The sequence below is a fragment of the Cupressus sempervirens genome, chromosome 9, assembly GCF_028749045.1.
Source record: "Cupressus sempervirens isolate cs-2001-9-10 chromosome 9, ASM2874904v1, whole genome shotgun sequence".
Taxonomy (NCBI): domain Eukaryota; kingdom Viridiplantae; phylum Streptophyta; class Pinopsida; order Cupressales; family Cupressaceae; genus Cupressus; species Cupressus sempervirens.
In genome coordinates, this window is record NC_143126.1 from 534,014,613 (window position 1) to 534,032,782 (window position 18,170).

General features: G+C 34.1%; 1 protein-coding gene across 1 annotated transcript in view; it reads right to left on the bottom strand.

Annotated features, from left to right (window-relative positions):
* Nucleotides 1-18,170, bottom strand: part of LOC149539695 (ADP-ribosylation factor GTPase-activating protein AGD3-like) — a 60,797-nt gene that overhangs the window by 10,963 nt on the left and 31,664 nt on the right. The window contains exons 16-17 of the mRNA XM_089800913.1: nucleotides 3,673-3,818; nucleotides 3,426-3,522 (exon numbers count right to left, since the gene is read on the bottom strand). Coding sequence (XP_089657039.1) covers nucleotides 3,426-3,522; nucleotides 3,673-3,818 — 243 coding nt within the window. The remainder of the gene's footprint in view (nucleotides 1-3,425; nucleotides 3,523-3,672; nucleotides 3,819-18,170) is intronic.

Genomic DNA, 18,170 nt, shown 5'->3' on the forward strand with positions numbered 1-18,170 from the left:
TTGAAATGTAACCATTGCAACATAGAGTATATGAGCTCATACTTTCGAGTGAAAGCTTGTAAGAGGTAGACTAGAAAGGGTTGCCAAAAGGTCTAATCTTGCAATATATTAAAGGTCTAATCTTGCAATATATTAAAGAACAAGACAAAGTGGATGTGAGAAATAACAAATGTAAGACTAATAATCACCCATGACAAGCTTAATAAGTCCTCCAAGTGGCTTGGAGAAATCAGCGAAGCCCATATCCTTTCATGCCAAAGCCACCACCTTTTGAACCGAAGAATAATACACAAAAAAGAGGCTTGTTGGATAGGGCCTACAAAAATGAAATTGAACAGGTTGAAAATTTAAGCAGTGCTTGTTGCATCTTTAGAGATGGGTTTCTTTTAGCATTGTTGGATCACCTTTGTAAGAATTTGCCTTAGGGCAAAATTCACCCAAGAACTAAGAACTCAAACACAAGCACAACTGTAGACCAAAAAGAGAGAGTATGATCAAAATGACGATATATTCATTCAATATGCGTTATGAAAGTACACTAGGAGTGTCTGTATATAAAGGCCTCTGAGATGCATCTAGAATGCCTCGGAATCAGCTACATGATAAGTCATACAAGCAGGCACATGTCCACCAGATATGGGTTATCTCCCATTAAGCACGAAAGTAAGTGTGATGATGAGAGGATAAGCCTACAAAGGTGTAACCCGCAAATCAATGTTGTAGACACCATGTGCTGAAATAGAATTGCGCACTTCTATGTTGTCAACATGACAACTCAAAAAGGTGCGCAAACTCCTAAGTGTCTCACAAAATAAAATAATAAAATAATGCATTAACCTAAGTAAACTTAAGTGTAAATAGTAAATACATATTTACACCAACAACCTTCTTGTCCTAATTATGAATATCCTAGATACAAAAAGGTGTGAATCCCCTTATTTACGAAGAAGAGAGCTTTAGTAGAGAGTGATCAAATATACATGGCAAAAAACAATGTCCCCTAAGAGGGGCAATGTTCTTGAAGGCAATGGATTGTGAGGCGCAAGTGAGATAGGCAAATTTCATTGCCAATATTCTGGTAGAATCCTCTAAGATGGCGGGTCTAAAAATGTTGTCCAAGCCATATTGGACAATGCTAAAAAGATTAGGGCACCTATATCTATAGCAGACACCACATATAATCACTTTTTTTTACCACCATGTGCAGTCCACTCCCTCATTCTAAAGAGATGGGCACACAAATTGAATGGGTCAAACAAGTTCATGTAACAGCTCACGAGATTCAAATGTTTGTGACCAATCAGCATATGTCACAAGCCATATTTGGATTCTCCAAGATGGAGTTGTTGAAGGTAATTTAAATTTTTTTTTATTGAGTTTTTAGTTTTCATAGTTGATATATGACATTTTGCCATGTTAGATTGTCAAAACATGATTTGCATCACAAAATCATCTTAAGATGACATGTGAACATGTGAGGCTCCTTCAGTGTTATGGTCATCAACACCTTGTGGAGCATATGGGGGCAATCAAACACAAAAAGCTTAGAAACTAAAAGCATGGATCTTTGAGGATCAGGTGGTGAGATCGGGCAAAATATGTTTTGAGTTATACAAATTCCATCAAGAGCACAATTAGGTATGCTAATAGTGAATGTCGTGTTTAGGTGATATTTTTATGGACACGAATATCGTGTTGAAAGCATACAAACAATAATAGAGGCCAACGGAACATTTCCCAGGGGTACATTTTTCAAATTTGTGAAGAAATTATTGTTGACCACTAGAACACGACCATCCGCTTTATCTCTTAGCATTTGCTTTGTCGCCAAGATTTTATAACCAAGAGATTTTTGCATTGCCAAAGAGGGTGCTACCATATAGAGATGTGGAGGGTGCTACTAGCTAAAAGGATACATTTAATAAGATATATTATGATGATGAAACTCATAATATTGTCTCAATCGAGTATGGTCAGTTTGTATCTTCCAAATATCATGATACTACCACTCTTCATGCCAAAAATAGGATGAATGTTGATGAGTGGTGGTAAGTATATTGTCAAGGCTCCACTTTCTTACGATCTCTTGCAATTGAAATCCTCTCCCAAGCATGTATCTTTATTTTTGTTCTTTATTTGTTTTTCATTTGATCATGATGCTATCATATTAAAATATATTTATTTTATAACACGTTTTAATTCAGTAAGTTTTGATTCCTGAATTATCAAACTAAATACTCAATGGTTTATGCAAACTCAATAAGTTGCAAGCTCTTAGTTAGCTGAGTGGACTTGAAATACATACTCCGCAGTGTGAAAAAATAGTGAAGGATTTGATCTACATAGATTCTAACCTTCATCTATTGTCACATAAGCAACCATATCACAATGAGGGTATGCCAAGGAATTGGGTTGTAGCCCTTGAGCGTGCTGATTTAGATGACACAATTGCACAACTTGCTCAAGGCTTTGTACAGGCTTTGTACATGTCCAAGTCTCTTGCACATGACATAGACATAGCAAGTGCAAGAGACAATCTAATGGATTGTGGTTTAAATGATTTTGAACTAGATACCTTGGTGCCTCTAATGAAGAGGAATTTCACAAAACATCCTAAAACACATCCTTGAAATTGGGGACAGAAGAACCATAAACAAAACCTAGTCATTCCGAAGGCAATCAACAAAAACTGAAACATTCCTCAACAGGCCTAGCAACCAATAGGAATCCCTTGCAAAAAACCACATAGAAACGAAAGTACAAGAAAACAATTCCTATTTGGTGTGTGATTGGAATGAAGGCTTCTACAAACATCATCGAACAACATTTTAATATTGTCCCTCTCTCTCTCTCATACACACACACATCATCAAATAAACCTATAGGTTCAGAGATTTTTAAGGATTTAAAACTTGTTTCATGCACCCTTTTGTAAAAAAACCTTAAAGACACAATAAAATCATCAACTAGAAGCTAATGATCAAACATACAGTAGTGTATAATCAAATAATTATAAACAAGAAATTGTACCCAAAGGCAATAGCATGCTTACAAATTTGAACATTGTCAAATGTATACATAACTCATACAGTATGAAATCCTTGACATCAAAAGTTCCAACAAATATCAAAACATTAACTAGATTAACCTTTAAGAATTTGTATTGATCATCCCTCAACAGAGTTTGATCTTTGTTTATAATACGATTCAAAACATTGCTTCGATTTCCTCTGGGAGGGTGTGCTTGGGTGCATTGTCCCCTACTGTAAAACAAGGGATAGCAGTCCTGCTAAACATTTGATCATTTATAGAGACTAACAGGGTTTCTTTATTGTCTTCTCTCCACAATTTATTTATTAGTCAACATAGAAAATATCGAAAGAGTATAAAATAATGCAGTAAGGGAATAGGAATGACTTCCATACCTTTGCCTGGATAAACTTCTCCTTTGTTGGAAGTGTATCTCTGTAATTAGGCTTCCTGAAGGGCATACAATGTGCTTCTTCCTCAAAATCACCTTGCCTACAACATAGAATAAGATAGCAAAAATGTTAGCTATATCTTCATACCATGGAATTTATATACAAAGCCTAACTAGAGACCACCCTAATTCAGACCAAATGCATGCATGTCTATGCTGACCCATGAAACATGACTTCAGAAGTCAACTACCTGCTGCAGACACCATCAACTCGTGCGTATTTTTCAGATTCTAGAAGCTCCTCCCACACCGAATTAGCATAAGAGTTGCCAAGAGATTGAAACAGATTGAGAACAGAAGGCTCCCAAACTTTTACATCAAGAGTTAGAGATCTAACCTGCATAAGACAAAACAGTGCATTAGGTGATATACATAAATGTGCCTTTCAATATTATCTGTTATTTCCTAAATTGATAGAACGTAAGCTTATTCTATTTATATTTGAGTCCAACACTAAAACAATCAAACATATACGCAGATGATTGATACAAGGAAAGTGAAACCAATCTCACAAACACCAAATAAACAATGCAGTAAACTACCACTACAGGGAAAACAGAGCAAACTTGCCATTCAACTACATTCAACTAGATGCCAGATTTAGAATAACAATGTAAACCAAAAATAGTGAGATTCACCATAAGACACACTTATCTTCATCGTCAATGATGCACAAGAGTCTAGCACCAAGTTATGTCTGCCAATCATCATGCAAAGCTACAAATTAATATTGAAAGTTATAGCCCCGAATATCAAGGTGTGCTTTTATGGTATATTGCTGTTTCAGATTCAAGACCTGGTTTTGGTGACTTTCTGTCTTTGTTTTTTTCCCCATTTTTACAGCTGGGTCCATTTCCGTAATACATTTATAACCATAATTTGCACAAAATTATAAACATAATTGATAGCTGACCATAGAATGTCAACACCAAAAACTTAAACAAAAAAGAGGAAAGCAAACAGTTTAAATCTGTGAAAATGCAAATGTAAAACCAGTATAAAACAGTATTCGTCATATTATCTTCAATGAGATCAATCAATATGATTAGTTGGTTATCTGGAACCATAAGCAGACACAATGCCACTCCCACCTACTGCATTAATGAAATCCTATATAGCAGCCTTCTTCCCCTCATCCCCAATGAAAAGCCAGGCAACAAAAGTATCCAAGTTGGGATACTCAAGTGCTATATCACATTGCCTCATCGCCCCCTCCTTATACTCAGCTTGCTTTGGTGAGAGGTGACAAGGATTGGAATCACTTATACCTATGTTATGTTCCCTGTTAGAGTTACAATTTTACCAATTAAAATGCTTTAAGAAAGATAATTCTTTGCTTAAATCATGCAATAATATTAGATATTACTGGTAATATAATTCATAAGACCAATTTATTTTATTAGGGATAGGGTTTAATAACAAATAATTGTATATATAATCAGTTGCGTTAGAGGTCATTTGTAATAACATTAATATGTATTGAACTTAATAAGCAAAATACTTAAATATAGTAATCAACCATATTGGAGGTCGAGTTTAGTGCACCATAAACATCCCTCACTAAGCCCAAGGGCATGACTTTGCACCCCTTGGCCCCAAGTGGTAGGCACATTGGACATCTAGATGTGAAGTGATCTACTCAAAGGGGAGCCCATTTTTGCCTTCCCTTTTATGCTACTTTATTAACCCACATATGTCTCCATCACCATCAATCAATGCAAAGGTTGGAGAGGAAGCCGCTATAGGGTGCCCAAACATCTCATTTGAGACCAAGAACATGACTTTGCACCTCTTGGCCACAAGTGGCAGGCACATTGGACATTCAATAAAGGATGGTCTGCTAAGGAGGAGGTTCCATCTTTGCTCTCCCTCTTGCACTCCGTTACTAACCTTGTCATGATTTATTGCAGCAATAGACTAGATATTATATATTATTACCTATATCTAATGTATGAGAGGTTATGTAAATATATTATTATGTTGCAGACATGTTATTGCATATTTGACAATTATGTATAGAAACACTATCATGCTGCATACACAAAGGAAATTACTAATTAGGATACCAATATAGGATTGCAGATGATTTGATCTATCTGTTTTCAGATGTGTACAGATTACATGTAAGGTTACTTTTTTCTGATTGGATTTTGTTGCTTCTCCTTCGATGTCACTGATAGCAATATTGACCTGCCTTATATACTCCTTCAATTGCTGTAAAGACTCATGTCCTCTAACATGTATACAACCTTCCCCAAGGCTGCACCCTTTCATAGTTGCTGCGTGCCTCTTCCAAGGATCACTGTCTTTATCAATTCTATTTTGTCAATACCATCAACAAATTGACAACAACATAAGGGTCATTTGGTCAACCAACTGCAAGGATACCAATCAAAGTCTCCTTGCAGTTATTTGCATGTTCCTATTTCCTCCTTGGAAGAAATTTATTTACCAATTTGCGATTAATGTAGTGAATGCTCAGCAGGCTGTTGTTTAGATAACTATGAAGTATTATGGATTAAGACAATTTTCTGAATTTATTTATTTAGAATAGTTATTATTATAATGTCACAGCTGGGGTCATGACAGTCCACCCTCCCCAAGAATTCTCATCGCCAAGCAATATAAATTTTAGATGATCAAGAGGCAAGAACCTACAACACAACAGTAAATTGTGAGTCTCTCATCTAGGAGGTCTTGGGTTCGAGTCTACTCAAGCTTGACACGTAATAATAATTAATTTCAACAAATAATAATAAATAATCAAGTCTTCGCCCCATTACCTATCAAAAATAAATTTTAATGACAGAAGGATTCCAGAATTTGCTATTTCCTAAAACTTTTTTCTCGCACATCAAGATTGGTTTAGATTCCAGATTAGCTTGCCTTCATCATATCCTCCTTGGGGTAATATGTTGTCATAGCACTTTTTTGAGTTTGGATATATTGAAGAAATTATTGTTTTAACTCTTTATTGGTAATTCCAATTCATAGGCTAATTCACCTATATATATATATATATATATATATATATATATATATATATATATATATATATATATATATATATATATATATATATATATATAAAATCATAATTTAAGTTTTTCAGCTTTGTCAGCCTTGATTGAAGACTACTTGCATGGTTGTAATTGTAGGAAAACAAAAATCTCCAACTTCAAATGTCCTTTCAATTTTGTCCTACATGCATACATCCTTTATTGGTTTTGTGGGTAATGTCGATTCTGCTTGAGTGTGTTCATAATATCCATGTTTTGTTACACAAAGTCCTTGAGCCCTAGTACACAATTTAATTGGAAAATCAAACTTCCAGAAGAGGTTGCCACATGTCACTATAAGATCTTGAAGGGGTTCATCCCTATTGACATGTGATGGTGGTGTTGTAACAATATCTTCCAAGATATAACCACTTAATCCATGCATTTTGTTGCCTTGTGACAATTTCTTATGTATCCTTCCACCCATTTTGTTTACACTTTTTGTTAGTCCATCAATTTGAGGATGATAGCTCATGCTTAGTGCATGTTCGGTTTCTAAATGGAAGGGCTCTTGTGAAAACAGGCAATGAAATCAGCTGTCTCTATCACTGACGATGGTTTTGGAGAGGTCATATAAACTAAAAAATTCATTGAAGAAGACATCAGCTACTTGAGCTCTATAATTAGTGGATATTGTCAAAAATGTTCATTTGGAAGGCAATCCACCACTACTTATATGCAATCTTTTACTTGTAGTTTTGGAAGTCCAATTCTAAAGTCCATAGAAACACTTTCCTATTTTTTGTAAGGAATAAGTATTGGTTGTTTGAGGCATGTCGGATGTGTTTGCTACAATTTGTAACTTTGACATCTTAGGCATTCTTTGAAATGGTTAAGGACATCTTTCTTGAGACCTTTCCGAGAGTATTTTTCCCACTTGCTTATAAGTTTTGTCGTCCCTTGGAGTCCAACTAGAAAGTCGTCATGGTATTCTCTAATGATATTTTTGTTTCATCTTTGAGCTTAGTACAAGGAATACCCTACTTTTGTATAAGATAAGCTCTTCCACTACCTTGTACTCTTCGTTTTGTATATTCCCTTCTAGGATGTCACTGGCTTGTGGATGGCATTCATGGCAATAATGGAATTAAGAGCAAGTTGATTTCGACAATCTAGGGTTCATTATCTGCAAGTTATTTCTAAATTTGATTGTGTGAGTGTTTCCGCATCAATAATGGAATTCTTCCAATCTACGAAGATGCTTGCTATGGAACATATATGGGGCCCTTGCATAAGAGTTGTAGCTACAAAGTTGTTTTTCCCCTTCATATATTCAATATCAAATACATGGGCTCAATTTTAGGCACCCAGTTTTGTTGTCTATCATTTAAACATTTCGAGTTTTAAAAAAAAAATTACACTATTGTGATCAATTTTTACAATGAATCTTTGACAAACAAGGTATTGCCTAAATTTGGCTAAGGTATGCATATGATTGCAAGCATTTACTTTTCATATATGGAATAGCTTCTTTTTGTTTCCTTTAGTATGTTTACTTTCAAAGGCTAAAGAATGTTTGTTTTGCTTTAGTACACCTCCAATGTCTTCCCTAGTGTTGATGAGAATATAAGCCCGTCGTGAAGTTGGCCACACTTCAAGGGATCAAACTAATAAATCATCCACCCACACAAGAATGTTTCAACTTGAGCAATAACGAAAATGGAGATCATAATGAAATGCTTGACAAGAGCTTGCAATGAATTGATGATGTTACAATGTAGAAGAGAGCTTGCTTATATAGGCAAGTGAGGATGGAGTAGTTACAGCTACCCTACTACAAATATTAAATGCATGATGCAATACAATAAATAATGACGCCTAATATAACTAATATTAAATGATTGTTTTATGTGGCAACTAAGTTATTCTATGTAAACTTGAGTAAAATGAATAAAACCCAATTTACTCGAAAGCCCCTCTTTAGTGTAACTTAGGAAGTTCAACTATCACGCAAATTATGCAAGATTAATATGAAGATGCAATATATAAGTCCTACAACTAGGCCATGTTATATACTCATGCACAACTAATCTCTCACAAATGTGAAAAAGGGAAAAATCCTATAGAAGAAAACTCCTCTGCAAAAAAAAGATGTAGAAAGCAAAGTGATGTATGGAGGTCTCATATCAATACCCACAAAGAATGACATCCATCATGAGAATACAATACAATATCTCCTCTAATGTTGGGAGAGATGGAGACAACATTGCCCTTCCACCTCATAATGAAGTAGCATCAAGAACATCGATGAATGTTTGAAGCTAAAAAAGAATCCAACGGCAACAAACCTATCTCAAAAGAATTTTCATACCATAATGCAATGAGATAGAAGCATCCACAATGAAGGCTTGAAAATAGAACCAAGAGTCTCTGCAAGTGTCTCATCAAGACTAATAAAATCTTCAGTCAAAGAAGAAATGCTGAATGAAGGAGATTCAAGATCATTGAATGCCAATTCAATCCCTTGACTTGAAATTTTATATAAGGCATTTTTTGTGTGTTGGCCAACACATGATTTGTTCTAATTGAAGCACTTTGCACATTGTTTGAGACTTCTTTGTATCAAAGGATTGACTTCATTAATTGAGTGAGGGCTTCTTCATCATTTAGAAGATTTGTTCGCACATTTGGTTGAAGATGAATGTGATGAAAAGGAAGCAGAAACGTTATGTAGCTTGAGTAATTATCTCAACTCGTGATTTTCCTTCTTGAAGCATTTTTGTTCATACTATCCAACTTGCTTGCAAAACTACATCGAAGTTTGTCCTTATTACAATTCTCATTACTATGGATAATTTCTTACAAACTGGACACTTGAGTCTCTCCTTTAAATTAGCCCATTTGGAAAAGGTATTAGAAGTTTCACTAGATTTTGTCTTGGGCTTGCTTGTGTTCTTCCCCTTACAATTGGAGGATTAAGCCACCAAAGTATGGTTCTTGGGAAGAGCATCCATATGAACCAACTTGAACTATTCCATGGTCAATTGATCACACAACTATTTTCAAGCTTAGACATAGTAGAATAGAAGGTAAAAGAAAACAATTGAAATGGACCTTAAAGCTTAAGACTGGATTGACAAAATATCCTCCTTATAAGCATTTTCATTACCACACCCTTTCAACTATCACAATATCAACTTAAACTAGGTAAGGAAATCCTAAATTGTGGGAAATGCATTTGGAGTGAGAAAAGTGAGATTGGCTTCAAGATACAAGATCCTAAACCAATTGAACTTTCTATACAACTCAGCAAGCTTATCCCAGACCTTTTTCAATCTTCTACACTCAGAATAAGAAACAATAAATTATCAAACACGTGAAGCCCAATAATTCCTTTTGCCTCATCCATTTTGTTTCTATAAACAAACTTCTCAAATGAGTCTGTTAATTTAGGTTGTTTGGCATCCAAGAGTTTCCAAAGACCACAAGATTGCAATAACTATGTCTGAGATCCCACATGTGATAATTGTATGGAGTGAGCAATTCAATCCTAGGGTATGCCGTGTTATACCAAAACACAAACGGACAAATTGCAAGGGACAACACCTTGGCCCGAGAAAAGATGATTGTACAATTCCACAACGCGAAATTTGCCAATTAAATAAACAATTACAACTATGACAAATTGGAAAAAATAGCTAATGTTGCTGAAGCAAAACACCTATCAATCAAGGAGGACTAGGTAGGGCATACAAGTGTATGTCCCCAACACAATCTTCATTTGACTAGGGTTTGCGTTGCACTTGGAAATGGAAATCTACTTGGCCTCTACAAATTCCCTACTACGAGTTTGTCATTTTCCAATGATTAACATTCATCACTATGCAATTAAATCAGATTAAACTAAAAACAGTTAACGATTTATAATGCATTTGTGAATTAACATATTTAAGCCTGAATTCATTACTTCTTTCCAAAACATCAACACTAATAAAGATGAATATTCACTTGTCGTACCGCAATTGGACACAATCCACAAGCAGGCTTCCTTAGGGCATTGGCTATGCATGTTCATACCCATCTCAAGACTTTCCCTCAAGGCATTAGAGATGCATGTCCTTCCCAATGTGGGACCTTACCTACCTTGTGAGGATTTCTCCACCACTCTCTACACAACACCAACCTATCCTCTTAGGGGCTATAGTGAGTGATTAAGGAATAGGCTATGTATATAAATATTCCATGTAATATTCTCTCTATATATAAGACCATATAAGGGTTCATTCTTTGTAATAAAATTCAAAGAAATAATATTTTATAAATCGGTATTTAAGTCGTAGATGCTTGTCAGCAACATTACATGATTCATCTACTTTGATGAACAACACTCATCAGTAATAATGCTCATCCTTCTAGTCCTATTTTGACGAGTACCAAGATTTATTTAATAATTTGTTATTCCTTCCATGATGATTGATTGGTAGGAATTGCCTTCCTTCTTCTACTTAGTGTGTTGAAGTGATGCTTCCAAAGGACATATCCTTGTACTAACCATTTAGTTCTACTACTCTTAATTGATGACTTCTTACAGTTAACGTTGCCTTAATATCCATGAAAGATGGTCAATATTAGTCAATCTAACATTTTGATATCTTACAATTATTTTTTTAATCTGATTGAACACACCATACTCGAACTTCCCTATTGATTATTAAGTCAATAATTATACCTTATGGCAAATCTGATAATTAAATCCTCTAATCAGATTCTCTCTTAAATTTGATTTGGGTTGTTGCTCTCATTAGATCTTATGATATTGTTCTCATTACTCACCATTAGTAACCATAGCTTGATATATATATATATATATATATATCTTGAACTAATCATTTATGTATTCCCAATGATTAGATATCAACAATATCAATAGATCTTCTTAGCACTCACAATGCAATGTTTCCCTTTGTCTGATCAAGTCGATGATTGTCTTCGTCTTATTGATGTTGACTAAAATTAAAATTGCTATGTTTAATAATTGTTGTTTAAGTGCGATATATATTGCTTTTATAATCCCCCGTCAATGTTACTATGTTGTTATGATTATAATCTTGCATCTAGCAGCAACTCCAATAATTCAACTCAGTACTTTTACAAATAACCATAAGATAAGCCATGCATAACTCTTTTTAATGGGTCATAGTCTCTATATAACTACTATTAAATGATATTATAGTTCTTAGTATTTAAAATCTTTAATTGATATTTGTATACTAATCATTTTAGGTGATTGTTGATACACCAACATATGCAAGTCTTGTCACCTTTAATAAATATATCTTAGTCTCTATCATCTATAGCATAAAATAACTTCTTTGTGTCTGATAAATGTGAATTTGTCTCCTTCAGACACTTTGAAAAAATGACTCGAAAAGGATAGGAATATTAAAATTATTGTTTCAATTGCAGACATGACAATCCTTCCCTCCCCAAAATTGCTTGTCCTTAAGCAATGATTGAATGATCATAGAAACCTATCCACAATCCACCTTTAATCACACTACTATAATATCATCATATATGTCTTCTCCTTATTTTTTAATGTAAATAATAACTTGATAGTATAAACTTGGCAAAGCTAACTAAAGAATGTCTTGCCATATTCTGAAATAAAAAGGATATAAGCCAACCTCTAATGATTTCAATTGAACTTTCAAAAACTATAATCACAAAGTAAAAGTCAAACCACACATGGAACATTCACTTGAAAATACTAAGTATGCACATGTTTGTATGAAGGCACAAAGCATACACAAATTGTACACATAACGCACACATTGTTAGTTTCCTTCTCATTGACTAGGATGATTCGATGATTCATCTTTGCCCAATAGCAACAAAGCTCATATACCAATTGTGATTTCCCCAAGTGAGACTTCACTTGATTTTGAGACTACTGATTGTATTAACCAATACACTTAATATATAGAGTTTACAGATGCTACAAAAAGCGTTAAAAGAAAAGTCATTTAAATAAAGACATACAAAAATGGACCTAATTAAGATAACTAAATTTTAAAAAGTCTAAATGACCCTTAATTAAGGTTCTAGAAGAACAAGTTGAATTTAGCTAGAACCTAGGATACTAAAAATAATCTAATACCCTCCCTTAATGGTCACCCTATCAGCTACCCTACAGAAGAATGTATATGTTTTGTAGTTATAAATGCTTCAGAACATTTTGTTGCTGCTGAGACCCTCCCTAGATTTGCAGAATGTCAATAACACAGAGAAATGTAGCAAAAAATAACAATGAAGGTTATCCCTTTTTCCGAAATTGTTTGCAACAAGAGACAAGAGCTTGCCACTAACTCTAGTACTAAGATGAGTTTGCCACTAACCCTCCCAAAATCTACAAAGCCTCTAACTGAAAATCATCAAAAAACATCCAACCTGGTGTTGGTTAACTAATATACCTTCCTGTAGACAAAGATGCACACAAAGAACAACTGCCACGATTTTGATTAAAATTTGACAAACCCTCCAAACATTTACAAATGAGGCGGATGCCTCAAAATAAATTGCAAGATACAATAATTTGAACATAACAAAGCATTGTTTTTCAAGAAAAAATGGTTGAATACCCTAAAACAAAAATCCATGACAAAAAATCTTGTATGAACTTCGTAAACTACATAAACCAGAAATGGTATTTGAGAGGAAAATTTGACCAAAACCAAACACGGTTTTTTAGGTGTAAAATCGATCAAAAGCATAGTTCCCAAACTCAGACTTGGCTCGAACTCAGAAAGGCCGACTTGGCAAAATGAAAAAACCCTTGAAATTTAAATATTTTTAATGATTTAAAACTTGTTCCATGCACCCTTTATTGAATAAAACTTAAAGATACTATACCATCATCAAATGGAAGCTAATTTGTCATCACATACATGGACAAGGAACATAAATGATAAATCCATCACATACATCAAATGCAAATTGTAGCTATGTCTGCTAGCAATATGGAATTGAAACCAAAGGGGTTTTGGATTAAATGGGTTAAAAACTTAAAACCTTTAGACAATAATTTTCTAGCTTCAGTTTGACCTTAGAAAACAAGGATACGTTATGGGGGGTTAGAGTGTTGAAGGTGTGATAAATCTTGTAATTTGATTGAGTCTGGATTTTTTTGGAAAACCCCAAAATCTAGATTTTAAATCTTAAATATTAACTCTATGAAGTTGAACCCTATCTCAGACATATTGACAATATTTATACAAATATAACTTATAAGTATAAACTTATACTTAAATGTTATATTTGTATAAATCCTTCAGCCCCTTGAGTCAAGTGTTGAATTCCAAAGTAAATTTGCAAGTTTATGCTCAAACCCAACCAAGTTATGCATGCCTAAACTCGACGAGTTGGGTGAGTTATGCCCCAAAACTCGATCAGCTAAGTTGTCGAGTTGGCATAACTCAACTAGGCTAACCCAACTCCCCAATTCGCCTAACTCATGATAATCGACAAGTTTGGAAACTATGATCAAAACTAAACACAATTTTTGAGGCAAAAATTTGATCAAGCCCAAACACAATTTGAGCCGAAAATTGATCAAAACCAAATACAATTCTTCAGTATAACACCAGTATTGGGGTACGTGGGACGTCGAGACGAGTTTCTGGGACAGGGAAAATGGGCCTCATTTTCGAGACAATGGGGGAACAGCTAGGGGATGACGACAAGGGGAGGACGAGGCAAGGAGGAGTGTTCTATAGTATACATATAGAACTTCAAATGCTAGTTATGAAATGATGTTTTAGTAGAATATACCAAATTAAAATACTTGAGTATAGCAAAATTGCAACATGAACTAGAACCATTAAACATTCAACACAGTAAAATATTACACACAATAGTAACATTCAAAAATCAAAACTCAACTAGTAATTCAAGTACCCATCCCAGCAACGGCATGGTTGCAAAATGTTGGAGGTGGGGGTACATGCGCACTCAGGTACCCAATTTGGGGACATCTCGAGGACGAGTACTTCGAGGTTTGGGAGGGTGTTCAAGTCCCTGTGTTACACTGCAATTTTTTAGGTGAAAAATAGATCAAGACCAAGCACGATTTTTGAGGTCGGTAAAACCCACCAAATTTAGGTTTTAAGGAAGAATTTATAAAAAAATCCACCATACTATCTTTGAGGAAATTTATTAAAACCCAACATATAATATTTGAGCAAAATTTTATTAAAATCCAATAGATAATTTTTGAGGAAGAATTTATCAAAACCTACTACAAATGTTTTAAAGAGAAAAATATTATGAAAAACCATCACAAACTTGTTTAGGGGAAAATTTATGAAAACCCATCAAAGAAAGCTTCATTTCGGCAAAACACTAGACTTCGTGTGGTAAACAACATATGCGAGTGACAAGCAAGTACAATGCAACCCTCAAAAATAAGAGAATTTCACTGAATCTAGGAAACTACGCAATCAAAACAGACTTGCGATTTTTAGCAAAAATCATTGAAGATGAACCACAAAATTTTCATAAATACATCCAATGATTTTTTTTTAAATCAAAAAACAAATTTCTGGGAAAAAATTCCAAATCAAAAGAGACTCATTTTTTTGTGAAAAAAAAATCACCAAATTTTATGGAATTTCATCAATCCGATATGATACCATGAAATTTAAAAAAAACAGAATGACTTTATTAATTCAGCTAAACAGATAGAGTTTATAGACAATATAAAAAAACATTTAACTAAAAAGCAATGTTGTCTAAATAAAGGCAACATCTAAAAATAGACTAGATCAAAAAAAAAACTAAAAATAAAGACTAAACTTAGCAAAAACCTAGGATACTAACAATAATCTAATAAATTTACGTCTAAAATTTGCAACTAGGGTTTTAATTGCACTTAGAAACAGTAATTCATGTAGCCTTTGTAATGTTCCCTACAAGGAGGTTGCCAATTTCCAATGATTAACATACATCACTATGCATTTAAGGCATATTAAACTAGGCAACAATTAAGGATTCAAAATACATTTGTCAATCAACATACCTAAGCCACAATTCCTTACTTCTCTCCTAAACATCAAACCTCGAGGCATTGCAAATGCATGTCATACCCATCTAGGACTTTCCCTATAAGGCATTGAATATGCATGTCCTTACCCATTTATGGACTTACCTACCATGTGAGGATTTACACTGCCTCTTCCTACACAACACCAACCTATCCTCTTAATGGGCTGTAGCAAGTGATTAAGGAATAGGCTATGTATAACATTAATATCTCGTGTATTTAAAGATGGGGGTGTGTCATGTATTACAATGATGAGTGTGTGTGTGTGTGTGTGTGTGTGTTTCTAGTACATGAGATATATAACATACATACATGCATACATTCATGCACATACATGTACATATACATATACATTTCAATGTTCTATTATCCATTTATGATTGACATTGACATTTTAAGAAAAATGGCCTGTGTAAGCATCCATATAATCACTCTGCCTAGTTTATCATTACACAATCCATACAATGATGTGTACTTATATATATATATATACGAGATATATACACATCATTCTAATACATGAGATATTAATGTTATACACAGCCTATTCTTTAGTCACTTGCTATAGCCCCTTAAGAGGGTAGGTTGTTGTTGTGTAGGAAGAGGCAAAGTAAATAAATACACACACAGATATGTGTGTGTGTGTGTGTGTGTGTGTATTCCTTATCCCTAGCAGAATTTAAAGAAATAATATTCTCTAAATCAGTATTTACTCATAGATGCTTGTGAGCAACACATATGATTCATCTCCTTTAATGAACACCACTTATCAATAATTATTCTCATCTTTATGGTCCTATTCCGATGAGCTTCAAGACTTATTGAATAATTTCTAATTCCTTTGAAGATGATAAAATAGGAGGAATGGGGTTCCTTTTTATACTCGGCTTATTAAAGCGATGCTTCCAAAGGTCACAGCCTTGTACTAATCAATCGGTTTTATTTCGATTAATTGATGCCTTATTACCAGTAATCACTGGCTAAATATTGATGCAAGACTGTCAGTATTAGTCAATCTAACATTTCAATATCTTTAAATGGTTAATTATTTAATTTTATTGAATGCATCATACTCAAACTTCCCTATAGATTATGAAGTCAATTATGCTTATTGATTCTGACCAATCTGACACTTCCGATATATTCTTATCGGATTATCTCTTAAGTTTGATTTGGACTGCTGTTGTGGTTAGAGCTTATGATATTTCTATCATTAGTCACCATTCGTAACTGTTGCTTGATATATATGTATATTGTTCCCTTACATATCTTGAACTAATATATATATATATATATATATCTTAGTCTCTATCATTTATAGCATAACAGACTTCTTTACTTATGATTATTGTGATTTTGTCTCTTTCAAAGACCTCACAAAATTGATGCGAAAAGGAAGGGAATATAACAATTAGGGTTTCAAGTTTCAAATGGAGAACATGACAGCAAGAGCGATTGATGACAAATGACCAACACTAAAAGTCGCCGGTTTCAATGAGTGGATGGCAACCAAACAAGCACTCCAAATAATTTGCATCCACTGACTATTATAACTGTAAGGCTCAAATGGGTTATGACAGGCCAAAGCTTAGAAGAGTGAAGGTAACAAGGGACTCTCCCCCACCACCAAAATAGAGCTCTACCACCACTTAAAAGCTCAATTCCTGACTAATGTGATTGTGGTCAATGACCAAAGTGCCTCAATGCATGGAAACACTTATAAAACCAAGTCACAAGCTATTGGAAATAGCCAATGTAATCCCTCTTATAGGACAAATTCAAGTACAGTAAATGCCTATTTGACGATGATACCATATATCCCAAAAATAATAAAAGAGCAAACATGAAAAAGGCATGTTGGAAGCTTTCTTCAAATACACAAGCCCTGCTTGGTGCAAACCATATGTTTCCTATGTGGAGAAAATGCTATCCAAACGGACAAAATGTATTTAAAGGTCTTGGTAGAAATAGCAATGCCATCCAAAACCAGTAGTAGATAGATACAAGGGTACTAAGATACTTACCAAAGACTTTATTCATCAAGATTACGGAGACTATTTGCAGGGTTTGATACATTGCAGGACCATAACAGAGAATAACAGACATAGCTTTCATTTGGTCATAAATAATTATCTATGGGAGAACTTTCTTCTCTTTATGTGATAACAACAGTTGCAAAGGAAAGCTTTTGAGAAATATGTAGCTTTGCTAAGCTTATGAAATAAATCATTGATTGCTGAACATAACAAAATTGTTCTTGGCTTAATCTCTTCAACCATGTGCTAAGTTTCTTCCGACTGAGAATTGCAATAACTATGTGGATAATTCAAATTACCAATTTAGTTGTTCTTGATGAAAAACCTAAAATTTTGTGATTGGGGATGTAATATTAGTCAATTAATAATTTTGTCAAGAATAGAGCTTGATACAGAAGAATGCAACTTCAAACATAGTAAAAATAAAAGGGAACATTTTACTTCAAATATATCGAAGCATCACTGCTTGTGGAAACACAATTAAAATCTAACACTCATCAAAACTATTTATACGAATGTCATTGTTTGAAAAAAATTGCCTGCCAAACTTTTTA